The 26407-nt window shown below is 53.9% G+C and overlaps 9 protein-coding genes across 9 annotated transcripts; 6 read left to right on the forward strand and 3 right to left on the reverse strand.

Annotated features, from left to right (window-relative positions):
- Window positions 1-3317: 3317 nt before the first annotated feature.
- On the forward strand, window positions 3318-5177 carry BO86DRAFT_301502 (sugar porter family MFS transporter; the record flags this gene model as incomplete). The annotated part of the gene is made up of 5 exons (XM_025667494.1): window positions 3318-3537; window positions 3592-3780; window positions 3842-4312; window positions 4369-4834; window positions 4901-5177. 5 exons carry the CDS (start codon window positions 3318-3320, stop codon window positions 5175-5177), a joined length of 1623 nt encoding a protein of 540 aa, XP_025532945.1.
- Window positions 5178-7462: 2285 nt separating this feature from the next.
- BO86DRAFT_76937 (putative MFS transporter) lies at window positions 7463-9864 on the forward strand. Its single transcript, XM_025677656.1, has 4 exons — window positions 7463-7778; window positions 7899-8210; window positions 8276-8867; window positions 8949-9864. The coding sequence occupies exons 1-4, from the start codon at window positions 7609-7611 to the stop codon at window positions 9534-9536; spliced, it is 1662 nt and encodes a 553-aa protein (XP_025532946.1). The 5' UTR covers window positions 7463-7608; the 3' UTR covers window positions 9537-9864.
- Window positions 9865-10239: 375 nt separating this feature from the next.
- glnA (glutamate--ammonia ligase) lies at window positions 10240-11828 on the reverse strand (the record flags this gene model as incomplete). Its single annotated transcript, XM_025670465.1, has 5 exons — window positions 10240-10679; window positions 10735-11239; window positions 11497-11589; window positions 11684-11716; window positions 11826-11828. 5 exons carry the CDS (start codon window positions 11826-11828, stop codon window positions 10240-10242), a joined length of 1074 nt encoding a protein of 357 aa, XP_025532947.1.
- Window positions 11829-12548: 720 nt separating this feature from the next.
- BO86DRAFT_77035 (uncharacterized protein) lies at window positions 12549-12976 on the forward strand. Its single transcript, XM_025677657.1, has one exon. It carries the CDS (start codon window positions 12600-12602, stop codon window positions 12879-12881), a length of 282 nt encoding a protein of 93 aa, XP_025532948.1. The 5' UTR covers window positions 12549-12599; the 3' UTR covers window positions 12882-12976.
- Window positions 12977-16901: 3925 nt separating this feature from the next.
- On the forward strand, window positions 16902-17977 carry BO86DRAFT_77060 (uncharacterized protein). Its single transcript, XM_025677659.1, has 2 exons — window positions 16902-17548; window positions 17630-17977. Exons 1-2 carry the CDS (start codon window positions 17209-17211, stop codon window positions 17893-17895), a joined length of 606 nt encoding a protein of 201 aa, XP_025532949.1. The 5' UTR covers window positions 16902-17208; the 3' UTR covers window positions 17896-17977.
- Window positions 17978-18503: 526 nt separating this feature from the next.
- BO86DRAFT_77053 (RNA polymerase II mediator complex middle subunit MED1) lies at window positions 18504-21255 on the reverse strand. The gene is made up of 2 exons (XM_025677658.1): window positions 19391-21255; window positions 18504-19330 (listed from the first exon to the last, which is right to left on the reverse strand). The coding sequence occupies exons 1-2, from the start codon at window positions 21083-21085 to the stop codon at window positions 18629-18631; spliced, it is 2397 nt and encodes a 798-aa protein (XP_025532950.1). The 5' UTR covers window positions 21086-21255; the 3' UTR covers window positions 18504-18628.
- Window positions 21256-21617: 362 nt separating this feature from the next.
- On the forward strand, window positions 21618-22535 carry BO86DRAFT_328861 (uncharacterized protein; the record flags this gene model as incomplete). The annotated part of the gene is made up of 5 exons (XM_025668657.1): window positions 21618-21704; window positions 21803-22200; window positions 22256-22335; window positions 22393-22423; window positions 22478-22535. Coding segments are annotated over 5 exons (654 nt in total), but the record flags the coding sequence as incomplete, so codon positions are not given.
- BO86DRAFT_385048 (SOS response-associated peptidase) lies at window positions 22392-24390 on the reverse strand. The gene is made up of 4 exons (XM_025671020.1): window positions 24281-24390; window positions 23578-24151; window positions 22478-23461; window positions 22392-22423 (listed from the first exon to the last, which is right to left on the reverse strand). Exons 1-3 carry the CDS (start codon window positions 24305-24307, stop codon window positions 22767-22769), a joined length of 1296 nt encoding a protein of 431 aa, XP_025532952.1. The 5' UTR covers window positions 24308-24390; the 3' UTR covers window positions 22392-22423; window positions 22478-22766.
- Window positions 24361-26321, forward strand: BO86DRAFT_444799 (TPR domain protein; the record flags this gene model as incomplete). Its single annotated transcript, XM_025676403.1, has 2 exons — window positions 24361-24394; window positions 24843-26321. The coding sequence occupies 2 exons, from the start codon at window positions 24361-24363 to the stop codon at window positions 26198-26200; spliced, it is 1392 nt and encodes a 463-aa protein (XP_025532953.1). The 3' UTR covers window positions 26201-26321.
- Window positions 26322-26407: the final 86 nt, after the last annotated feature.

The following is a 26407-nucleotide window of genomic DNA, read 5'->3' on the forward strand; positions in this document are numbered from 1 at the left end:
CCAAAATACATCATGTCATGTCTCTATCCGCCTCTGCATGATGACTTATTGATACATACATGATAAATTGGTATCTTGCGTCGGCCTTGAATCGGGTGTAACACGGCGGAGCAATGCCTGCTGAACCGTGTCCTTGGGTCTTCTGAAATAGGTAAGGAGAGTCGTCCCATGCTAGTCGGTGGTTCAGAAGTGACCTACCGCGTATGTACATATATGTTTGCTGAAAACTAGTTATATTAGGTGGATGCACAGTGACTAATTATGCATTGGATCCATGCCTCCATGCCATCACCATTTCTGGATTTCATGAAGAAGCTGTGAACGTAGAGGGAGGGACAAGCCTAGGGTGCATGACAGATGAACGATCAACAAGAACGGACTCCAGATAGGCTGCGTAAGACACGGAGTAAGACGGGCCAATTCGTGGAGGGTGGTTGCGGTTATCCCCAGGTTTTCGGGTTGCCCAATTGGGTAACCCGAGGTAGCGCATGGATGGGGAAGACTGTGTCGGCCACAACCGAATGGTTCGACTGCGGAGGTGGGGACGGGGTTAGAAAGTTGCCCTTACCGCGGTCTCTCTTGGCAAGTTCACTTGCGCTGGCTGAAATAATGGGGCTACATGAGCATGGCCCCTCTTCAAGCGTGCGCGCTTTTTGCAACTGTAGCAGAATTGAGGAAGCAAGCCAGGAATGGTGGCTTTTGCCTGTTATCATCGTCGGCCAGTCAGAGGCGCGGGTTGCGAAGACTTACTTGCCGTCCCCCAACCGTCAAGTCGGCGGTTGGCGACGGTCAATTGGTTTTGAAGCAGACATACCAGTTGTTCTGGTTGCATCCCCGCGAAATTGAGAATATATGGTGAGCACTGGATATTTGAGATATGCCGCTGGGTGACCTTTCGAGAGACTTGAAGGTGCCGTGGCACTGACTGCTCTTGCATCAAGTTTGGGCCGATGCTTCGGGGGCGGGCTTTCGGCCCATCTGGGCAATTCTTCCAGCATCATCGGCAGAGCCGGGCGGCCTCAACTGGAGGCGCCCCCACGGGGATTCCGTCTGGTCACATTCGGGTCAAGCCATACCTTCCTCTTTCCGACTTCCCAGATGGCTGATGATGCTGTTGGCTGATTCCAGGTTAATCTCTCGCCGGCTGATCAGGCGACATTGTTACTTGCGGTTGGTCCGTTCAGATTATTTAGACCAGGCTCTCACTAAGCGGCATCCCGCACGCGTCTTGGATGGCCCGGGTGGAGCTCCGTCCTCACTGCGATTGGAGCGCATGCAATTGACGAGTGTAACAGAATAACTGATGCTGGATTATATTAATTCGCCGGCTGAAGTCGACAAAAGAGACAGGTCGGCTTGGAGAGGATCCGGTCGGGGCTAGTCAGCAGTGAGACGGGCTTGACGATAATATTACGGGACCAGAATAAGACAACCGGCCGCCTGCATGAGCCTCAGTCGCATATCAAATGCTTCGCTGTAGATTCTGGTCGTTATTAGAATTGGAGAGGATAAGTGGTTCTAGGCCATCAATCAATATTTGATTTGCCGCCTCCTTGGTTGGAATTCCAGTACCTGTAGCCCAGGTATGGGAGTGTTGGCGGCGAAGCAAGGGAGAAAGAGATCCTAAATCGACAGCCACGAGGCGGATCGAGCCGAGGCCCTTTTGGATCTTTGCCCAAAAAGGTAAAGTAAGAGTGCCTCAGGGCTTTGCGGAGTTCTCCAGACCCCCGGATTCTGAATATTCACCCTCAGCAATCATCCCGAGTCCCGAATTGAGGGGAAGAGGGGTGAGACGGAGGAGGCCCCCGCCAGTGGGTATCATGATTTATGGGTCATGGCACCTTACGGCGTAACATAACTTGGACCAACTTGAACCCTGTGAGTGGGCACTGGTCAAGTGAGCAGGGAAATGACGATTAGAGCCCCGATCGTTGCCTTTTCCTGCTTTTCGAACCACGCGAGAAGAGAAAACAGCCACGCGAATGGAAACAACGAGAGAAAGTGACACTCTCTCCGATCGGCGCTGCTGCATCGAAGCCTCCTTTTTTCTCGGTCTGATACCTACTAATGTCCGGAGGGATTGATTGGCACTGTAACGTGTAGTGTACAGATCAGTCTTCTATGGCGGTCGGTCGGTCGGTCAGTGGCTAAAAGTCAAGTTTGTTCGGATTGACCAAAAACAGCTAGACAGACACTGTTAGACACTGTTCCCAGGGCTGTGATGACGGCATGCAAATTAAATTAGTTAACTTAATGTTAGTATCTTAGTACTCGAGTACATACGGTACATGCGCACCAACAGTAGGTGACCACAGTAAAAGACTACAGTCCTCCCCGCCTGGCACTAACCACTAACCAAGCCTAATCAAGCCGCTCCCCGCCGATCACTGCACCGCCCGCGCGACCTGATGGTCTGCCATTTCACTCTCTGCTAGCATCTTCCCTCGACTGTGGAATGAACCCACTGAGTCAGTCTCGCCATTTCGTCTTTCCATCTCTTCGCCTCTGGCGAGGGGTAAACAAGGGGAAGGCATGAGCTGAAAGTCCTACGCAGACAATTTGTCAGGTTTTCAGTTTGTCAATTATCGCGCTGGTGGGGAAAATGCACCATCTTCTAAGATCCCAACTCCCATCCCAATCTATTTTGGCCCAGACCAATCACTGTCCCTCTTGCATACCAGCATCTTGATCGTTTTCGTCCGCCTGAATCATTTCCCCACCACCTTTGGAAGGCCTGACAATGAATGGATGTCCTGCTTTGGATGGGAAACCCCGGTTTCCTCCACTAGCGAATGGTCCTAGTGCATCTGACCTCCAGCGCGGATCCACTTTTTCCTTGGAGGTACAGTACAACCGTACTCTAGTACCTAACTGATTACTGCATACTTCAGTTGTTGTTGTCTGGAGAGTGCGACCAGGAGTACCACGTTATCCAATCAACACTCAATTGGATGAACTATCGGTACCTCGAAGCACTTCGGACCAAGACCAGACTATCTCAGGTATTCAGCCCTTAGGTTTAATTTTCCATGCGCCGGTAATTATGACCGCAGCCCGTCAGAGCCAATATCTCCCATGCGTCTTGCTGGTTTAAAACCCCATTCATCGCCCCTGCAACTGTCAAGATGATCTTTCTTTTCTTCAATTATTGTTCCTTTCTCTCGATCTTCTTCTTCCTTGATACCTTCCCTTCTGTTCAATGAATCCCAAAACTTCACCGACTTGATTCTGGATTCAATTCTTTCTTCATCCCACAAATTCGTTTCAACCACGTTCTAGAAGATTTTCGTCAACGAAGGGAATTCCATTTCACCTGCATGGCGCGTACCTACCTAGGCCTCACAGGAGGCAAGTTGCAGATCGCGATCAGTTTGATTGCTGGTTTGGATTTCTTGCTCTTCGGATACGACCAGGGTGTCACTGGAGGCCTCTTAACCCTCGATTCATTCATCAAATATTTCCCTACCATCTCGACGAGTGGGTCTTACTATGAAAACTTGAGCCCGGGTGCTAGATCTGCTCAGTCAACTCGCCAAGGTAAGAACGCGCTAGACTGCTCCGATTGAGCAACGCTCACCTGACCCATTATAGGTATTGTTGTCGCAGCTTACAACCTGGGATGTTTTGCGGGCTCAATTCCAACAATATGGGTTGGCAATTGGCTGGGTCGACGGAAGACAATCTTTGTCGGCTCGGCTATCATGGTTGTTGGTGCTCTGCTGCAATGTACCTCGTACGATCTAGCCCAGTTCATTGTCGGGCGTCTGGTGACTGGCTTCGGTAGGTGATGGGAGGTCTCTGCAGGAAATTCCCAAGTTTGGAGCTGACTCTTACTGTTCAGGCAATGGCATGAACACCTCAACGGTGCCCACTTGGCAATCCGAATGCTGCAAATCGAATCGCCGTGGCCAGCTAGTCATGATCGAAGGCGCCATGATCACCTGCGGCATTACCATCAGCTATTGGATTGATTTTGGCCTGCTGTTCGCCGATCCCAGCGAAGTGGCTTGGCGGTTTCCCCTCGCCTTCCAGATCTTTTTCGCTCTGATCATTCTAGCTTTCGTCATGTTTCTCCCGGAATCACCTCGCTGGCTCATCTTGAAGGGACGTGAAGATGAAGCGCGTGAAGTGCTTTACTCCTTGAATGGAAAACACGACGAGACTTTCATCGAGACCGAGTTCGCACAAATCAAAGCCACTGTGTTGGAAATGGCCAAGGGTTCTTTCCGCGATATGTTTACCATGACTGAAGATCGTCACTTTCACCGCGTGGTACTGGCCTATGTCAACCAGATGTTCCAACAAATCTCAGGTACGTTCTCTATGCCCCTTTTGGGCTCGAATGCATTCGCTAATGAACCAATCAAGGTATCAATCTGATCACCTATTACTGTTCTATCGTTCTCGAAAACCAGCTGGGAATGAGCCTGGAAATGTCTCGTTTGATTGCAGCTTGCAATGGAACAGAGTATTTCCTTGCCTCTTGGATTGCCGTCTTCACCATCGAGAAATCCGGACGGCGTCAGCTGATGCTGTTCGGTGCAGCGGGTATGTCCATTTCCATGGTCATTCTGGCGGTATGTGCCAGTCTCGATACGAACGGGGCCAGGGTGACTGTTGTCGTGTTCTTGTTCATCTTCAACACATTCTTCGCCATCGGTTGGTTGGGCATGACCTGGTTGTATCCAGCCGAGGTGGTGCCTCTCAAGATTCGGGCTCCGGCAAACGCGCTGGCCACGTCGTCCAACTGGATCTTCAATTTCATGGTGGTTATGATCACCCCGGTGGCCTTCGACAACATTGGGTACCAGACCTACATTATCTTTGCTGTCATGTAAGTACACCCCTTGCCGCCAACCTGCATGCGTCGAGGCCGCCGAACCAACTGACTCGTGATTAGTAACGCATTCATCTTCCCCGTGGTGCTCTTCTTCTACCCTGAGACCGCGTGCCGGTCACTCGAAGAGATGGACCGCATTTTCCGGAAGACCAAGAGTATCTTCCAGGTGGTGAAGGTTGCCAACGAGGAACCTCACATGTACGGCCCCCGCGGTGAGCTGCTGCGGACGCTGGACGACGAGGAGGATGATGCGGTGCGTCGCACGAGCGTGCTGAACCACTCCATCAAGGATGCCGATAAGGATAGCGATGATGTGGCTAGCACCGAGAAGATCTAGAATGATCGGCCATCGAATCTGCGCGGATTGCTCCAATTATGCTTGCTTGTTATTCTCCGACGCGCCTTGACGACTGCACGACTTGATTTACTTTCTTCTGCGTTGGGGCCTTGGCGCCCGATTGACGATTACTGATTATACCCCTGATGGACGATGCTATACGATTAGACGTGGTGCTCGAATGAAGAAGGGCTGGGTCTTGTCCCTTGCCAGATGATTGGTGTCCTGTAAATGTTGTAGTTCCTCTTCCTTACCAGGCAGCGCGTGTGTGATGTACTATCCAGGCGCCCTTGCATATTGCCCGGCATCTGGGTGATTTATGTGCTGACCGCGATCCTGATCGGCCTGTCGAGACCTCGGGCTCTTCCCCGATCTACTTCACGGTCCAGACCGGGTGCAAATCCCGCCAGACTAGAGCCTGACGCAGAGTGGCATTGGCCAATTCCTGTATCCTAGTGAGCGCAGCGGGTACCTTGACATGGCCCTTCATACCAGGATGACTGCCACATTTCATATGCAACCGTCTTATGCAATATTCTATACTAAGCTTTTGAGAACCGTCAAACCATGCAGAGAACCGTCTAGATTTTCACTGCTTGCGTAGCGACCAGATCATGTTACTCGTCGCTGCGGCGAGTCCTCATTAACAAGGTTGCCAGTCTCCAGTCGGACAGCATACATACTCTTTCCAGTGGCCAGTCATGCAAGCCTGCGCTATATACAAGCCAATCTTGATGTATAGTGGATGCCAGCAAACAGGAATTGAACCCAGCACTGGCACCTGTCAAGGCTTCAAGGCTTGCTGATCCTCCCCAAACCGGGGTTTACATTTTGTGAGTAACGACGGTGACCACTCCTACGCTCTAACTTCACGGATGGCAGTTTTATCAACCAGGTACTGTGAAGAACAAGTGATAGAGAGTGTAGACTGCCAATCACCCCTGCCCGTTGTTCCGTTCCTTCTCAGTGTTCTTCAATAGGCATTATTTAACAACTGTCTCTGTGATTGATGCGCCGACTGCATAGATGCATCGAAGACTTGCATGTGGCGAGGATGTCACTGATCCTGGGAAGGTCCCGGCTGCAAAGCAGAGTAGTCAACTACACGAGGCCATAAGCTTGCCGAGCCAAGTCTCATCACTGAATCCCAATTTTGTTGAGCGTAAGAGGTTGGCGCAATATCCCATTTCAAAGAACGTTCCTTGTCCGGCAGTTGAGACATGGAAGCAGTGGGGACGGGTGTTGGGACATGCGCGGTGGGCCTCGATCGCGTCTGTCGCACTCAACAAGTAGGAACCGCCATGGCTGATGGCAACAAGAAAGAGGGGGGGGGGAGGTTCACCGGTCTGATAGATTGAGTCACCGATTGTCGCCGTGCAAGTTGTCGATGATGAGATGGATGAAGATCCCTATTCTCTTCATCCACGGCTGATTTACTTCCGGTATCGGATGTTTCTGCAGGCAGACAGAGTGAGTCACTGAGGTTGAATTAACGTTGAACTAAGAAGTTCCGGAGTAGTTGAGGAAGAGGAAGAGGAAGAAGAACAGCCCCGTTTCTACCCGCCCGAGGGCTAAAGGAAGAAAACAGGCAATGTTTTCTTCCGGAGAATAGAGTTGCTTTTGAATGGCCTGGTTTTGCTTCTTTTTTCCTGTCATTCCTTGAGCAGAATGGGCATAGATGGTCATAGATAGTCACATCGATTTGTCTGTCTGTCAGACCTACTCGGGGTGTCGAAAAGGGTCTGGAACCGACCGGGCCAATGGTTCCTCCGGCGGGTCCTTCTCTTGTTACTTTTACGCTTTTATCGATCAATCAATCAATCAATGATAAGTTACTGTTACGGAGTCGCATGCAAATTCCATTCCATTGACTTTTCGTCTGCGCTTTTTGCTTTTTCCTCGGCTTTCACCAAGCTTTTCTTTTCGGCATTTCCTGCAGGTTCTCATCTTCCCCTGTCTCCTCTCCCCTTGCTTAATAGCGTTTGCCTCGCCTCTTTTCGTCGTCAATTCTAGAGCTAGCCATCATGACCGTCGCACTGCAGGTACGTTATCGCAAGTTTATTCGTGCTCGAGCTGCATCTTTCCCCTCCCCTCCTTTGCCAAACCCAATCAATCACAGTAGCCTGCAGAACAGACCAAGACTGACCATCTCCGAACTCCATTCCAGGGCTGATCACTGCCATCTTCTCCTCCCCCCCCAACGCCGAGAATAAAAAGTGCGGGGTTCCCAGCTCGTTTCCCCCTCGTGGCCAAACCACCTTCTCTTTCTTCCGTGAACTCTCTATCACTTCTACCACCGACAAACAATCTTATACCTGCACGTGCAGTCTAGAGTAAGCATCCTTACTCGTGGCATCGACCGCGCGCCACCACTGCTTCGATTCCTGGGACCTCAACAAGGATCACCGCCCCTACTGGCCCCTCCGCCAAGATGTCCCTCGCAGAGTCCAACCCCGATCACCCTCACGGGGTGACCAAGCAACCCAACACAGAGAGCATTCACGAACGGTCGCTCGACAGTCGGGAGGGTGCAAATGACCTGGAGACGGGCAGTGAGCCCGAGTCTGAGGCCGACCTTGCCGAGATCGAGCGCATCTATAGGTGAGTTGAACAGTTGGTTGCTAGTCGAACTAGTTGTACTAGTTGTACTAGTGTGTTTGCTATCCTGCATCGTCTGACATAACATGACATGACATGCTAACTTTAATCGAACCCCTGCAGAAAGCTAGACTTCCGCATCATTCCCGCATTCTGGGTGCTCTACTTCCTCTGCGCCGCGGTGCGCTCCAATGTCGGCCTCGCGCAAACCATGAACGAGAGCTCGGGTCATGACCTGGGCTCGGTGCTGAACATGACGCCACACCAGATCTCCACCGCTCTCGCCCTGTTCTATGTCTGCTATGTGATCTTCGACTTGCCCTCCAACCTGATCATGACTCGTCTGAGTCCCCACGTCTGGATGAGTCGGATTGTCATTAGCGTGGGAATTATCGGGAGCTGCATGACGGCTATGAAAGCCGCCTGGAGTTTATAGTATGTTTTATGCCCCTCTCTTTGCCTGCCCTCAGCAGTCATGCTAACCACTTTCCTTGAATCAGCCTCCTCCGTCTGCTCTTGGGTATTGTCATCGCGGGCATGTGGCCCGGTATGACCTACTACCTCACCCTGTTCTACCCTCCCTCGCGCACCGGCAAACGCATCGGCCAGTACTACACGGCCGCGCAGGTCTCCGCCGCAGTCGTCGGTCTGGTCTCGGCCGGCTTCCAGAAGATGGACGGCGAGCGCGGCCTGGTCGGGTTCCAGTGGATGTTCCTGGTCTACGGGGTGATCACGACCGCCGTCGGCTTCCTGCTCCTGTGGTGGCTGCCCGACCGGCCGCTCGCGCCGGGCGCGGAGCCCAAGACGCGCAAGTACCTGTGGTGGTTCCCCCGCAGCCCGCCGGCGTTGACCGGCCGCGACGCGGAGATCCACTACCACGACCTCAAGCGCGTGTACCACCGCGCGCAGTGGACGTGGAAGGACCTGCTGAACGTGTTCCTGGACTGGCGCCTGTGGCCGCTGCTGATCATGTACTTTGGCGTCGTGGGCGTGGGCATCGGCACGCAGAGTTACGCCACCGTCATCATCCAGAGCATCAACCCGTCGCTGAACGGGATCGATCTCAGTCTCCTGACGGCCCCGATCTGGATTGTACGTTCCCCTGCCCCCTGCCCCCTGCCCCCAAACCCCCCAGCACACCCAAAACTAACCCCCCACACCAAAAATAAAAAGATGGACCTAATCGCCATCCTCCTCGTCACCCCGATCAGCGACCGCTTCCACCGCCACCGCTCCCTCTTCTTCTCCGTGCCGGTCCTCCTGCAGATCCTGGGCCTGCTCCTGACCACCTACGCCGGCACGGCCACCAACTCCTGGCCGCGCTACGGCGGCCTCCTGATCGTGGGCTTCGGCCTGGGCCCCACCGTCCCCATCACCATGACCTGGACGACCGAGATCTTCCAGCCGCGCCACGGCGAGGTCGGCGTCGCCGCCGCCTCCGCCGTCGTCTCCGGCCTCGGCAACCTCGGCAGTATCATGACCACCTACGCCCTGTACTCGGGCTGGAAGAGCGACTACGAGGCCCCCGGCCGCGCCAAGTACCGCAAGAGCAACCTCGTCATGGTCGGGATCCTGTGCGCCAGCATTCTGGCCGCCGTCACCATGGAGGTGCTGCTGCGCGTCGTGGATGGGAAGAAGACTGCGGATAAGGAAGGTGGGGCTGCGGTGGCCGCGGATGGGGCGGCCAGGCGCGAGGCGCGGCAGCGGGGGCTGGATGGCTTGGGGGCCGGGTTGTTCAAGGTCTTCAAGCGGGGTGGTTGATGATGCGGACGATGATGTTGAGGACCGGTGCATGGGCCTTGAGCCCCAAAAAAAGAGATGTTTAAACATCGAGCATGGTATGGTAATCACGTGGTATGACTGGACGGGAATCGCATGAATCGCCAAGAAGATGTGACTGTTCAGGGAGTTTATAAATCATTGTAATCTAATTTCTAGTATCATATTGCAAATGTTGACGTTGAACTTGATGAACAGTCGATCTGGTTGAGACGCAATCAGGCGCAGTGGTAAAGAAGCAAGACTTGACATGTTCACATCCTGAGGATGTGCTTATTCGTAACGATTGATTATTTGAACACTATAATACTGACCGTGGTTCCGGCCTTTGAAGCTATTTGATCCTTCCAGTTTCATCCCCAGTTTCAATTTCAAAAGACCGTCGTCGGTTCTCCTCCGAGTACCAGTCCTCTATGCCATACGTAACACATAACCCAAGGTAAGAAAGAAACATGCAAGACCAGCAACAGGACAACGAATGCATCAACAGGCGCTGGCACACGAGAGAGTGTTCGAGAGAAACTCCGAAGTACCATCATGAAGAGAGAAAGAAAGAAGCGAAATTCTATAGTTTGCTCTCCCATGACCAGGCTGCATCGCAATCTGACTCCATGTCGACGCCGGAGGGTATACGAGCGCTAAGATGAAATGTTTTTCACATTTGGAGTAAATGTGCTAGACGCACTTAGTTGCCACCGCAAAGGGTCTCCACGATGATACCAGTGATTTGGTAGGGGCAGGCGTTACTGGCGGGACGGCGGTCTTCGAAGTAACCCTTGCCGTCCTTGGCGACCTGGCGGGGGATACGGATGGAGCCACCACGGTCAGCAACACCGTAGCTGAACTTGTCGATGCTGCCGGTCTCGTGACGACCAGTCAGACGCTCCTCGTTACCCTCACCGTAAACGGCAATGTGCTCAACGTGGCGGGCCTCGAGCTTCTTCATGTAGGACTCGATAGCCTTCATGCCTCCGTCAGCACGAGTGGAGGCGGTGGAGACGTTGGTGTGGAGACCGGCGCCGTTCCATTCACCCTTGATGGGCTTGGGCTCGAAGGAGATTCTGACGCCGAACTCTTCAGCGACACGGTGGAGGAGGAAGCGGGACATCCAGAGCTCGTCACCCACTGTGAGAGAGATTAGTATGTGATGATCGAGACGGCGATCAAACGGGATACTCACTGTCAATACCCTGGCAAGGGCCGACCTGGTACTCCCATTGGGAAGGCATGACCTCGGCGTTAATACCGGAGATCTTGATACCAGCGTACAAGCAAGCACGGTAGTGAGCCTCGACGATGTCACGGCAGTAGACCTTGCCGGTACCGACACCACAGTAGTAGGGGCCCTGGGCACCGGGGAAACCACCCTTAGGCCAGCCGTAGGGCCAGCCATCGTTACCGAGGAGGGTGTACTCCTGTTCCAGACCGAACCAGAACTCCTCCTTGGCGTTGGCCTCCATCAGACGGGCAGCCTCGTGGCGGTGGTTGAACTTGTTGGGGGTTCCATCGGAGTCCCAGGTCTCGCACAGAACGAGGATGTTGTCACCGAGACGGAAGGGGTCGGGGTAGATAGCAACGGGGCGGAGGTAGACATCGGAGTTGTCACCGGGGGCCTGGCCGGTGGAAGAGCCGTCGAAGTTCCATTCGGGGAGTTCATCAACGGACTTGGGGGACTTGGACAGAGTCTGTGGGGGGTGGAAGAGATTGATTAGTCATGGTTTCATATTTGGGTGGATGAATCACGTGATACTAATGCAGGTGGGTTGCAGGGCGGGCGTGCAGGGTCGGATCCCCGTGCGCAGGGCTTATCGGGAGCAGCAATATCGCTCTCTCCCTCCAGATAACACCCATTCTCTCCGCATCCGCGCGATCCAACCCACACGCTGCGTCACCTGCAATGGTGAAGATGAAGAAGCAGGAGAAAAAAAAAGGGGAGGCGTACCCTGGTCTTGGAACGAGTGCCACCGGTGGCATCGATCCAGATGTACTCAGCCTGGACGTTACCCCGCTGGTCGAGGGACATGTACTTCATGAGCTGTTGCCAGCGCATCAGTCAGTATGAGATTTCCTTAGAACCGCAATGCGGTTCAAGAAACATCTTGTAAGGTAGCAATGAGACAAGAACGCACATTCTCCGTGTTGGAGATGGTGGTTGATTCAGCCTGCAGTGGGAGAGAGTATGAGTCAGCGCGCAGTTCTTGTCGCTGCCGTGCATGCATTCGGACAAAGAATGACCGGGGAAGTTGTCAAAGCAACTCGAGGGATGCGTACCATTGTGAATATGTGTGTGGGTGTGTGTGTGTGTGTGTGAAAGATAGAAAACAAAGGATGCTTTTTAGCGATTAAGCTTGCAGGTGCAAAGCTCGTGGACTTGGATTGTTCAGATCACAGTCGAACGACACAAACAGGACAATCAAAAGATTGATGTAGTGCGATTTATAGCGAGAGCGGCGGAAGGATCAAACGTTGCTCTTTGAAGATAGAGAGAGAAGGTGAAGGATGGGGGGAGGGAGAGATGATAAAGTATGGCGGAGAGGAGATGATGGGATGAGAATGGAGAAAGTAAGTCACAGCGGGAGTTTGGGTGGGGGGAGGATATCCTTTAAATTTAAGAGAATAAGTTTTTCTTTCGGGAAGGAGAGCGAAAAAGGCGGCGGGCGCGTCTTTTTTTCCTTTTTTCCCTTTTTCCCATGTTCTGAATTTCTAAACCGATTTAATCATTTCATTGATTCATTCAATCAAAACCTGTGGTCGGCCGGGCCTGGGGCTACCGGCAAAGTGAGAGAGAGAGAGAGGCAAAAATCCATTCCCATTTCCCAAAAAAGACTCCAGTCCCACCCATTTCCACTTCCATTCTGGGAAAAGAAAGTTCAAAAATAAACCTGGCCGTACTGAAAATTACCGTTCCGGTTGGGCACGGTCTTGGGACCTGGTAATTTATCGCTCCATTGCACTTACACTTGCACTTATACTTGCACTTGCAAACTTGAGATGCGCATCAATAATGAGGTTGGTTTATCGTCTGTCCTTCTTGCTCTCTCTACAATGATTACCCCTACTCTTTCTTTCTCTCTCTCTTTCATTTTCTTCCTCAGTTCTACCAAGTCGACAGCTTCCAGAGATGCGACACATCTTCAACCAGCACAATGCAACCAAGGCTGCAGGATTGACCAGGGCTCGGAGGCGCCACCCATCACTGCGCCCGCATTCTGTCAATGGGCCAGCCTCGACCACTCGCTGTTCCCGATGTCAAGATTCTTCTTACCTACGCTGGCAGTCGTCGTAGTTATGTCAGCCAGTTCACCGTCAAAAGGTTTTGTAAAATAACAATGACAGCCAACAGTAGTGTGTGTAGGCAATTGCGACTCTCCGTTCGATAGACTTTTCGAGCTAAAGTTATTCGTAGAATGCAGCGGTCAGTCCAGCACGGATATTACCCGAACGGGTAATCTCGATGCGCAATTGAAGCTATCGAAAGGAAGGAAACTGCCTGTCACACGCCATTAATCTACAATTATCATGGTCTCTCTCTTCCTCGCCGTGTAATCCTATCTTCTTCGTTTCTGATAGGTAAAGCCCTTCGTTGATAATGATAACCCAGGTCAGGCCGGAAGCGGTTGGACTTCCCCAGATGGATCATCTTCGATGCTGGGCCCCCCACGCGACGGTGATCTGGGTTCAGACCTGGATCCATCTATCCCTATCAGACAGACAGGAAGCACAGAAGCAACGAAAGTACTATCAGGGCTGATAATTGGCAGGCCGCACCTCTTTCCATGTCGGCTGACCACCAGTATTTCTTGACTTCCTTTCCCTCCCCCTCCATCATCAAGACCGTGACATACCGAGCCAACTCTTCGTCTGCCTTCTTTTTGCTGACCTTCCTATCCCTGGTGGCTGAGAGATAGCAACACGAAATGGTTGCTAAAACCTATTATCAATATCAAGCAGACGTCAGTCCCCATGCATATCAGCTGCAGGACCCGAATAGCTCGGACGTGACCTGCGCCTAATCGCAATGACCGGGGTTTTTATTGGCAGAGCGCCATGGCATGGATAGGATAGAGTTGATACTTGATAGGAAGCACCTGAGAGGCACTCAGGCTGCCGCATCCTATCTTCCGTTGCCTTATCGCAAAGGACACATGTGGCTGGAGTCAGACCATATTGCCATCGAGGAGTTGGGATTAAACTGATCCCTTGCTCTTCTCCAATCTACCAAAGAAAAACAACCGAGGCGGCGCTTTTGATATCACAGGAATCCGTACCAGGATGTTACCGCCGCACCAGATACCCCAATACGTACTGGTCAAACTGCACCTTGCGGTTATCTAAATTGAGAGGATGTCTTATCGCTGACTGCCCCTCGAAACCCCGCCATGAGTCGCGTGGGTGGATCCTGGCGCGCCTGCCGGACTGAACGGGGGAAAAAAAGAGTTTTCATTTTAATCGCGCATGGATGGAATTCGACCGCGTCAATTCTCGATTTTTCCGTGTAGCGTGTCGGGAGCAGCGCGCACAGATCGGATCCAATCTCCCACCCCATACACGGTGGTGGAAAAACTTTGGGGAGAGAATTGAGGATTGAATGTCTACCTATCCTCGTTGACAGCTATTACCCCGGGGAATGCATTGCCTGTCCGTCCTCCATAGTCCATACAGGCAGCCGGTAATTCGAATACCACGCGGGCAACCCAGTTTTTGCGTCCGGTGGGGCGTGGCAAACCCATTCTCGAAGAAAGCGTCACCATCACCGTCGTCACCCCCGAGACCGGCCATGTTTCCATGTTAACGGCAGTTATTTCTGGGTTCGGGTGACTAATATGAACAATCAGCCGAGTCCCAGCCGTTCCCTGCCACCGCCTTGGGTGCAAGACGGCGAAGAAAAGGGGGAAAAGGTTCCTTGCACCGGCAACGGGGGTAAAGTCAAAGGGGGGAAGGGAAGAATGGACGGGTGAACGGGGTGAACGGGGTGACTGCGCAGGGGAGAAGAGAAGAGTTCTTTGGTGACTGGCAGATGGGTGGTTCCGGAGGGAAGAAGCCCTTATCCATCCAGCTACCCTGTCTATCCCCCAGACTTTTGCTTCTCTCAAGCCTCAAGGTGAGTGCAGTGGCGACCCTCATCAAGTGTCTTAGTGTCCGATCAAAGGGAGGGGCTCCCGCAGCATCATCGTCATCATTATGGCTTGCCCTTCCCCGGGTATTCTGCGACAAATGGTAACAGGGCTAAGCCGGGAGATTCAGGAATCCGGGCAAGAATGAGTGGCTGCCTTTCCTGTTCTCCTCGATCAGCCCTGTGGATGTCGTCAAGGTTCTTTCAGGCCTCCACCCGACGAGAGAGCCTCGTCCTTCTGATCGCTCAGATGTCATGGGAAACTCGTCCAAGCATCATAGCTTAATTCCACGCAATCGCGGCAATAGTCGCAGCGCCTACGGCGAGACAATGTTTCTATAAACAGGCTTCCGTATCGTCTGCGGAGGCGGTCAAGGCCAGGAATAGATGGGCAGTGGTTTCAAATTGTGACTCCTGATTGTGGCGCAGGCTCAAGAAACCTGAGGCTGAGCAGTACTTCGTACTCCGTACACGGTTACACCATTCCTGTCTCAACTCGGACCGGAGGAGGAATATTTTTGATTCCATTCATTACATTACTCTTGTGATGAATGAAACGATCCAACAACAACATCCAGGATTGCAAATTTGACTGCCAACAAAAAAGAGCAGTCGTCGCGGTCAGGCACGAATCATCCCCGATTATCGAGCCATGGCGTCAATTTTCGCACAGGGTGGAGTCGTGGAGATGCGCCCTTTCAAGCGACGAGTGCAGCATCTGGAAACAAATGGGGAAATAATCCCTCACCGGCCCAAAGCCACAGACAATCAGCTTATCGGAAACATGGCCACAGCCATGGGACCAGCTGTAGATCCCCGCCTCCTGATCAATCACCTTCTCCGCTGCCTGTCTCCTCTTATCGTCCATTGCCGATTGGCTCCCTGCCCCGGGCCATGACAAACGCTGCTGACTGGTGTCGGGCCGATTTCAGCCTGTGTAGTTAGAGGGGAGGAAGGTTTCTGGACTTGGGGTTCAGGAAGTATAGAATTGCGCTCGCTCCATGCTCGCGAGGGAGAGGAACCTCGGCGAATTTGGCTGAAGACAATCGAGCCCGTGTGGCGGGTACAGCAGAAGTTGATAGGAGCTACAGATGGTTGATTGTGCGATGGCCGGGCCGGCCGTCGGGTAAGGACTAATTTGGCGGGTGGATCTCAGTATGGATCCCTGAGGGGGGAGAAAGAACACCTGATATCCCTTTGATAGTGGAAGGAATTAGTATAGTTTAGTACTTCTTCGGGACTGGACTAAGTATATTGCAGTTGGTCAGGTTTACCATTTTTGTGTGATGGGAGAATTTGCAAAATCGCTGAACGCATACGAGACGCGATGGTGGTGATTGAAGGAAGGTTAGTTGGGTAGGTAGAGAGCGGTCGGTCGAGGTTCTAGATGTCCGACTGTATAGCGGGTGTGGGATGACATGCATAATAGAGAGTGGTAAGCTGCGACGCTGCCGGTTGAAACTTACTCAGTACATCGGTATAATTTTCAATGCTCTCACTGTACTCCATCTGAGAGACGCGTCGGAGATCTATATCCTATCCTATCCTATCCTCACCTCAACAACCCAACAACCCTTCAACCCGCCCAATCTCAGTTCCTGTAAAGCTGAATATCTTCATCCTCCACCCCAGCCACATCTTTTACCTCTCCTAAGATACCAGCACAAAACCCCCGTGGCCTGACTCGAAGTACTGTGTGGTGAGTGTACATCACACAGTACAGTACTGTACATCAAACTAACGAAATGACAGCTCCCATTCTGATCGACCAGCCCATATTCCCTGTCCCTCCCCTCCCCACTTTTATCCGGATTGAAGACCGTAGATAGGAACAGGAACAGGCACAGGAACAGGAACGATCTGCTTCTGTGCCGATTTGCTTGTCCTCAGCATTAGATTTTTTTTTTCTGGTTCCTTTGGGAGGGAGGGGTTGGTGACTCATTCATCCGACGCGAATCGCGAGCAAGCAAGCGGGCGAGCGATTGAACTATAGCAATGGCGTCCATGACCGCGCACTGTTTGGGAGATGGTTATCTCGGATTTGTTATACGCGCATACTGTGTTATTATAATACTCTAGATATTCATTAGATGACTACGGAGACTCCCACCGAGCTTATGTCTGAAGAATCGATCTAAGCAAGCCGAGTAGCCTCCCAATCCCCAAATTCATCAGATATACAAAAGTAAAACACCAAACCAAAACCGAAACACAAGAACAGGAAGCAGCCTTACTCCCTCAGGGATGGATTCAGTTTCAGTTTCAATTGCAAAAATACCTCTCCCTATAGAGCTAAATAGCGTATGTTGGCTAAGCCGAGTATCCAAAAATTTCAGGCCAAAACAACCGAACAAAAAAGCTCCATAGTTAGGCAGCTGTACTGTACATACACCCCCATTTAGACTCGTTAGACTCATTAGACTACTTGACGGTGCAGGAATGGACACTCCCCTACAGACAAAAGTCAAGGAGAGTAATTCGCGCAGTTGATCCGCATCAAAAAAAAATCAAAAAGAAAACTCAGTTATAGAGCACAACAGAATGAATAATTCCCGCATTCTTCGCGATGTCCCATTGGAAAAATTGAATTTGGGGGAACAGGGAAAAGGGAAAGAATCGTTTGACAGCTCATGCTTTCTCCTAGTAGGTAGTGTTTTTGCGCGCGGGAAAAAAAGCCCCGGCGGCGAACCAACCAACACCTCCAACCCAGAAGAACACCAAATTTGCAAGCAGTGCTCCGCTGAATTCAAACCTATTCTCTTGCATTTTCCACGTCCATTTCCATCTCTCCCCTTGCGTCTCGCTGGGGAAGGTGTAAATGTCCGGGGAAGAAGAGGAATGATGGGCGGGAACAACGGGGGAAAATCCCTCATACTACTCCGTGAGTTCGTACACTATAACTGACGGGAGAGTGTTGGCTTGATCTGCAGAGTACTCCGTCCAACTGATCGACCTCTGGCAGATGAGTTCTCTACGGAACTTTCGTGGAAATACGAAGTACTCCGTACAATGCGAGGTATCCGATCAGCCTGCTGGGTTCCTGGCCTGACTCCGTACTCCGTACAGCCAGCCTACAGCCAGCCTACAGCCAGCCCCGTTCTTTGGTCTTGCCGCCTTTCCAAGGGGCGGAACCTCCGACTCAGGGTCTTCTTCAATCCTTCCCAGAAGTTGGGGAGCCCCCGTTCGGTTACGGCCGGTTTTTCGGGCTTTTTACTGGATTGTTTCTAACACTTGTGGCGCGTGCCTGGATTCGATGGGTATATGCCAGCTTACATAGGATGTAGGTATTAACTTATAAAGTATGTAGTACAGTACCATGGGAAGTAAGATCCTGTCTTATATTAGAGGCAGAGCTAGCGACGTCCTGCAGGTACAATGGCCCAGGAATCAATCATGTTCCGCCGGAGCGGACGGCCCATTTTGCAAATATCGATCGTGGTATCGTTCGGCTCGAGACGCTCGTATCCCCCTGGTCCTCGGCTGGTCCAAGGCCCCTGGGGCCGAGGGAGCAATCCCCACGCTGCACGATCTCATGGCACATGACGTGACGCAGCTCTGTGATCTCACATGGAACCACTGGGGCAGACTCGGGAGTCTGAGCTGAGCATCGTCTCTTCCACATCCGGCTAGGCCCAGATAGCACCAGACGAGTCCCAGTCCCATGCAGATCAGAGTCGCCAAATTGGGATCTGGCGGTCCCCGTTCGCCCCATGCAGACACTGCATTGGGACTGAATTCGAGCAAACGGCGGAGATTCTGCTTCCAGAATGGCCAGCAAAGCTTGTTCAAGCCTCCATGCACAAAGAAAGAGAGAGATAGGACAGGTAACGCATGGCCATCCCTATTACGTCACCGCCTCGTCCGATTGCCAATCGACAAGTCACTATCTGAAGACGACTCTTCCCCACACACCGCGGTTGCAGCATATCCGTGACCTACCCCGGTCTGGGGGGTCAAGCTATCAGCGGCTCTTGCGCTGCCGGGCCCATCGTAATACCCACTCTACCAGAATCCCCAGGTCTTGCGAGACTTCTAACACCCTCGCGATGGTCTTCTGCAACTCAGATATCTCATTGTCATGGCCTCCGCTTGCTTGAGTGTCCATCTGGTCCATACTGGTGTTCTCATCGTCAAACAAACCAGTCATGTCGATGACGGACACGCGACCGTTGAGTCCAACTTCGAGGCTGACAGAGACTTTGCTCAGCGCAGAATATTCTTGGTCCAGTGTCGATTTTCCTTCAAGGTTGTCCACAGTAAACAGAAGCATGATGACCGGGGCTTGACCGAGCTGCGTACGCAAGGTCACGTCTACTTTGACGTCATCTTCGGTGGTCGAATCATCGTCAGATCTTCCGTCCATAGCACCTTTCCCCTTGCCTATAGTATGGGCACCTGCTTGTCCAAAGCCTCCAGCTTGTCCAAAGCCTCCAGCTTGTCCAAAGCCTCCAAGCAATGAATTTAACCTCCTCTCGTTGGGATCGTCATTGCTGAGAATAATGATGTCACCCTTGGTTATCGTCTGCGATTTGTTCGCATTCGAGAGATTGAAGAACCCTTTGAGCAGATCTTCCTGTGCATTGAGTTTGTCGTTGTCGGGTTTGGTCGTGGTCGTGAAGATGCCACGGATCAGATTCGCCAGAAACGCGTACTGTCGTAAGATCTAAAGATTAAAGAATTAGTATACCCACGTGATAGGCACATTAGAACAGAGGATCCGTACCGGAAGTATGTCTGCAAGCTGTCTTGGGTGCGAGAACGGAATGTCTCGCAGGGTCCGACCTGCGACAGATTCAAATGGCTGGAACGTGTAGCAATGCTGCTTCTTGCACGGCTTGCCATCTTTGTCAATGGTCTGCAACGATAGCCTACGGCTTCTGCGCCCAAGCTGCGATGCTTCTTCCGGTCCCAGTCCCATCGCACCGGCCGCCGATAATGGCGACCAGCCAGGAGCCAACAGCCCATCGTATGTGACCATCTTGAATTCAGGGGGCAACTGCATGCCGAGATGACGGTAGATATCTGACGCGGCCAAGATTGGTAGATCCAGCGGGGGTTCCATCCTAGCTACAAACCGGCGGTTGGGCGCAGAAGAGCCCAGCATGTTCGAGTCGAGCGCCATGGCGTCCGAGTGCCCTTGCGCGGCCGCAATCACGGTTTCGGGGGGCTCGGCCCAATTGACCACAACTCCCTCAGAAGACTCGGCTGACTCACTCGAGGAGGGACCATTCTCGCCATTGTGGACTTTCGTCAGAACTTCCGCGGCAACCCAGTCTTTCGACACGCGAAGAGACGGATATCCCTCCTCGCACTCAACCACAACGCTCCACTTGCCCTTTCGCCCGGCCTCGTCCTCCTCCGCCGGCTGATCGACGGCCATCTCGTCGGAGGAGGCGGACTTCTGCTTCGCTTGCTTCGCATCTAGGACCCGCGCTTGCTGCACCCAGTAATCGAGGCCGAGCCCCACGCGACCCCCCTTGTGCAGAGACGGCCGACCGACCCAGCCGCTGCATAGGTGGTCGTAGACGCCCAAGAACTTGCGCTGATCCCACTCCGCCTCCCACACGCGCTTCAGGCTCTCATACAAGCCCTCGATCGCCTCAAAGCAGTTGACCTCCTGGCTGAGTCTATCGTGGCGCGCCAGCCACTGCAGGTTCTCATGGAACCCGGTCAGCGGCTTCCACGCGCCCCGCTCGCCGTCCGCGGGGGACTGGATCAGGTCGCGCTTCAGCACGGCCGTCGCCTCCTCGCGCTGCTCCCCGTCCGTCGACTCGGGCGTCACGTAGCTCAGACTGACCTCCTTGACGACATTGTGGCCGCGGTGGAACTCGATCTCGAGGTCCACAAAGTTGCCGGCGATGCTGAGGCTGTCCTCCTGCCAGATCGACTCGAACCCCTCGAGCTGGCCCAAGCGCTCAATGCCCTCGCGGCAGACCCCGCGGCCCGCGATGCGCGTCCGCAAAAGCTGCACCACATCCTCAATGTGTCTCTTCCGCTCCTCGTCGTTGTCCCGCACGCCGCCACCGCCGCCCAGTTTCAGGCCCGGCATGCCCAGCGCCTGGATGTCGCTGTCGTTCATCCCCGCGCCCACCAGGCCGCCGTCGTGGCCGGCCGGCGACGGGCTGATCCCGCTGTAGCCGCCAAGCGCCAGCAGAGCCGACGGCGAGCTCAGTGTGACGGGGTCATCGGCCCCGGCCGTCGCCGCGAGAGGCGTGGCATAGTGGTGCGCCGAGGCGTTGGCGGGGTTGCTGCTGCTGGGGGGCTGGATGTGACCGCCCGGTCCGGAGACCGAGGGGGTTCTCCCTGCGGGTGACTTGTGCGCGATGGGGCGGGCTGGGTGCGCGCCAGCTGGGTGAGGCGAGGAAGTCAGGTAAGTCGGTGTTGCTCCTGGGTTCGGCTTGGACGATGGCGTCGCCATGACGGGCTCTCTTTGTGTAGGCAAGGCCGTAGTAGAAATCGTAGTCTGCACTTTATGCGATCAAGAAGAGAAGGAGGCAGGCTGAGAGGTGCGAAACTTGGACCCAGGTATCACAATAAGAGAATAGAACCACACTTGCTAAGATAGAGCCATACGGACTCAAATCGTTCTTTACGCAGGAATGCAGCTGGTAACGAAAAGAAACAACGAGCTTTTACAACCACTCAGATGATATTTGCAAGGAAAGGACTCGACAAACACTGAACATCAATTGAGAAGCAAGGAAAGAGAGAGAGAGAGGAAGGAAAACCCCCCACGGAACCGCTAAGTTGACAAGGACATGGAAGAAGGTCATTCATTCAATGCGGGCGGAGCTGCTTCCAGCCCGCCCGAAAACGCGCAATCACATGAGTTTGTCTGGTTTGCTCTACAATCGTCATCGGTTCAAGCTTGCGCTCCATTTATTGTTTCGACTCAGTGTCCGAAGATACCACCAGGATCATTAATTTTTGATTCTTTTTCTTCCCCCAGCATGTTCTCTCTCAGGAATTCAGTGCGCCAAATGCCCCGGTGGGCACAGATTCGCTCTGTGTCGACCTTGGAAGGCAATCCTCACATAGTAAGTGTATCCTTCAAGCCATTAGCGCAGCGTCGCGAACTTTAGTAGAAGCCATTTTGCTTCTCTTGTGCCCCTTTTATGCTCACAATCTTTCATAGTACGTGTTTCCCAAGAATGGCACCAACATACTGTCCTTGCTCCCTTCTGAGCCAACCAATCCCGACCTGGCCATCGGTGTCTCATCCAAACTACCTCCGACGCCAGACTCATTCAAAGAGAACCCTAAGTTCCTGGAAACTTTGCAAGATGTCATGACTGAGCATGGCCACAAAGATCCCGACGCTATATCGCAAGCACAGGTCATGGTGTCTACGTCAGGAGCTAATCTGAGCACCGGCGGGGTGCTTTTGACTGGGGGACGTACGAGGAAACGCCGCAGCGAGGGCGATTCCAGCGGCGGAGCCAGTGGTCAAGGCGGCGCTGGCTCGGCTGGGAGAGGTGGTTGGATTCATCTTTCGGACAACCGACGGCCACCTGAGTATGGCCGTATCGCTTGGTATGGATGGTGTCCGGCTTGTGGTGTAAACCAACGACTGATCGAGTGAATATAGGCCGGAAGATATCTTCGGGAGCTTGGAAGTCGACGGGGAAGGAAACTTCGTGGGTGGGAACGGTAACTACCAGTCGAGCGGTATGTACTCCGATACACGAAAAGCTCTTCACCGACCCAAGCTGACGCAACCGACAGGGACGTATCGCGTTGTGACTCGGGATGGAATGTAAGTCATGCAAGCACCGTCATTTTGGACCCAACACTAACCAGAGTATAACAGTCTGGGGCTGAGCCCATTTCTGCGAGAAAAGCTGGTGCAAAAGCTGCGCCAGCAGGAGACGGGATCAGTCTCCGTCGGTAGTGACCATGTACAATAGACTCATGCTGTCCTCAATGCCGTCTTAAAAGACTGCACTGATCCAAAACTGCTGGACAGTTGACACAACCTGTAAAATATTCCCCCCAAATAAAAATGGAACAACGCCGCTCAGAGACCAGCTCTTAATTGCAGACGACCAAAGCAACGCCAAAAATATACTTCGCCGCCAAGCCAGATGAGAAAATCAACTTCACTTTTGAAAGAAATTCGTTATGGGCTGAGTCCCTGCCGCCGCTTTCTTCTGCTGGGGCTTTTTGGCCGGTTTCTGATTGTGAGTTGCACTTCGCATCTGCTTTCCTCGACTCGGTGCTTGCGTTGGACTCGTTTTCTGCTCGGTGCCCCTAACCGGCGAGGCTGCCAGGCTAGGCTGAGTCTTCTGCCTCTTCGCAACTTCATCCTCGACCTCCGCAGGACTCTCTGCCGGATGCTCCCGTTTGACCCCCGTAGCCGGCAGCGGCGCATTGTCCTCAGTCCACTCGGTGTCCACCGTGTCTCGATCGTCAGGTTCATCCTTGACGGTCTTGTCGTCCGGTTCTTCTTTCAACGAACCACGACCACTCTCCGGCGCAGCGTTTTTGGCATTGGCGAAGAAATTGGCGATATTGCTCTTATTCTCCTTACTGTTCACCGGCACAATGAAGTCCGGGGAGTTGTTGCCCACCTTCCCCACCTCCTTCGGCACCTGATAACACTCCAACTCGCCCTCGTACGGCTTCAACATGGCCTGCAGTTCCTTGGACCACGTAGTCCGGCCCGGATCCAGCCACCGGTTCATCTCCTCGCTATTAGGCTCGAGAATCACAGGCATCCGATCATGCAGAAACTTAAGATACGGATTCGAGGATGTCGTAATGATCGTAAACGTATAGAGCTCTTCATCCGACCCTATGCCCTCATCCCATCAGCTTGCAACCCCACGTACGGATCACAACCTCCCCCCGCCCCTCAAAAGCCGGGGGGGGGGGGGGGGTTGACAAACAAAAAAAAAAAAAAAAACTCACCTTCATACCTCACACAATCCCACAACCCGGCAAAACACATCAAATCCCCATCCCCTCGGCGCACAAAATGCGGGACCTTCTCCTTCCCGCCCGGGCCCCGTTTCAACCACTCAAAGAACCCCTGGCAGACGACGACGCAGCGCTTCTGGCGCTTCATCGACGTCCACATCCCGCGGTCCTCGAGCAGCGAGTCGTCCCGGCAGTTGATCGTGCGCATCAGCGAGCCGTAGTCGGGTTTGCGCTTCGTCCAGAACGGGATCAGGCCCCATCGCATGCTTTGAATTTTGTAGCGGGGGCGGTTGCTGACGTTCTCATTACCTGACGATTGGGTGGTGGCGCTAGGGTCTTGTTGGGGGTGAGTAGGGGTCTCGTTGTCGTCGTGCTCGGGTGGCTGATGCTGCTGCTGGTGTCGGTGCTCGTGCCTCACTGCGCCAGTGGGTGCTTCCTCCACGCGGTACACGGCCCCATTGTTCCCCGGCGCGAAGTTATAGGTTTCGCGGACTTCGTCGTCGTCTGGGACTTCGTCGACGGGCATGCCCTGTTCTTGGAGACGGCGTTGGACGAAGTTCATGCGCTTTTCGTGTGGGGGTTGTGCTGTGGTTAGCTCATTGTGGACTGAATACTGATTCACTCGGGACTATAAATGTATATATGGGGGAGGAGTGCGGGGTGGGGGTGAAATAGATGTGTTGGGGTTACGTACCACGCCTAGTGCGTATCGTCCACACATTATGCCTTTGGTAGTTCTGACGCTCAAGTAGATTTAAGATCAAAGATCATGCGATGAATGCAGATGGAGAGACTACCTTGACAGAGGGTATATCCGACGTCATGTCATTCAGCGCAGGGCGGCGGAGGAGAAGCTCGGACCATTCCGCTTTAGGCCGTACAAAATCGTCCCGCCGACAACCTCCGCTCCGCTGCTTGTCGTCTTTGCAATCTTGCCTCCATACACTCACTTATCCCCTCTTCTTCACATCCACGCTTCCTCTCCCCGAATATCATCAATTGAGGAGACGAACCTTGACGCATCTTATCAAAAATACTCTTCTGATATCAACACCCACACAGATATTGAAGACAAACCGCAACAATGCTCAGCACGCTCTCCCGGCGCGCCACCAGCGCCCTCCCCCGAATCCGAACCCTCACACCCCAGAATGCTCGCCATCCCTTTTCAACGACACGCATCGCCTCCCAACCGCGCCTCCCAGCCACGACGACCCCCCTCTTCTCGCATTTCACAAATTTCACCACCACCCAAGCAAGCCGGCGCACGCTCACCACGGCCCAAAAATGGAAGCTCGGCTTCCGCAAAGCCCGCAAGGACATCTGGCGCAAGAACCCGATCGTGCTCCCCTTGGCCCTCCTCTCCGTCTTCAGCGCCACCTGCCTGTTCGCCTACATCGCCTACGTCGAGGTGACGCAGGTCGCACCGCAGTACACCAAGTTCCCGCCGCCGATGGCGGAGCGGCTGCGCACGGCGGTCTACTACACGGACGTGGACCTGCAGCCGCAGAAGGCGATGGCGGCGTACAAGGACGCGATCCACATCGGGCTCGAGATGGGGCTGCACCAGTACTCGGACGAAGTCCTTGGAGTCCACCTGCAGGTGTCGCATATGCTGGAGAAGGCCGGCTTGGTCTCGGCGGCGGTGAAGGTGCTGGAGCAGACGCGGGCCGGGGCGCTGGCCTGGGTGTATCGCACGCGGCGGTCCCGTTCGCTCCCGCAGAAGCCGACGGTGACCACGCCCGTGGATCCCAACGACACCAGCAAGGAAGCCGTGGAGAAGCGCATCCGCCAGGCGACCGGAGAGGCCGTCGGAGCCTCGTCCGACGAGCAACCCGAAAATACCCCGGACCCAGCCAAGGAGGCCGAGTTTCAGGCGTGGGAGGACCGCCAGCAGAGCAAGGTGCTCAAGAAGTGCGTCGGCATGTCGATGAAGCTGGCCGAGCTCTACGAGAGCGACTACATGCAGGATCTCGAGAAGGCGGAGGAGAACCAGCGGCAAGCCGTGGAGCTCTGCCTGACCGAGATGAACCGTCGGGTGGCCCTGGGCCTCCCCGTGGGGAACCAGACGAAGGCACCAGCCACCACCGCCGAAGCTAGCGAGGAGGACGATGGCTGGATGAACCTCGAGGAGATCGCCGTCGCCCTCAAGGATCTGGCCGACCTGTACTTCACCCAGGGCAAGTACGATCTCTGCCTGCCGCTGTTCATCCGGGCCAGCGACGTGATGAAGGCCGCGGAGGGCGACGCCCCGACGTGCAAGCAACCGTTCCTCATGTCCTCGATCGGCGCCACCATGGGCGAGATCGCCGCGGCGCCGAAGCCGATTGCCGGGATGCGGGCCCCGCGCGAGCAGGTGATCGCGCAGGCCCGCCAGTGGCTCGACAAGGCCCGCGACGTCGCGGCCAAGATTGACCCCCAGGGCCAGGAGGCGGAATGTAACGAGGCCTGCGTGGCCGCGCTGCAGAGTCTCGGCGAGCTGGCTCGGCTGGAGAACAAGCCGGACGTCGCCAGGAAGCATTACCGAGACGCCCTGAGCATCGCGCAGCGCCTGGAGGAGCCCGGCTTGGTGGAGGGGGTCAAGGCGGCGCTGAAAGAGATCAAGGCGCAATGAAGGACCTCGTCATCAGCTAACGCTAGCTAGGCTGGGTTAACCGTGGCCTTGCATACACATCTCCCACAAAATGTACATTATTCGACTCTGGTGGTCTTGACCCGGTGCATGTGCATCTAACAAACGTAAAGAATGTCTCGAAGGTAATAATCCTACGAAGCCTGGCGAACGAGGGGAGGTTGTTCTGACCGCCCCGATCTCCATGTT

Source organism: Aspergillus japonicus (assembly GCF_003184785.1).
Source record: "Aspergillus japonicus CBS 114.51 unplaced genomic scaffold BO86scaffold_2, whole genome shotgun sequence".
NCBI lineage: Eukaryota > Fungi > Ascomycota > Eurotiomycetes > Eurotiales > Aspergillaceae > Aspergillus > Aspergillus japonicus.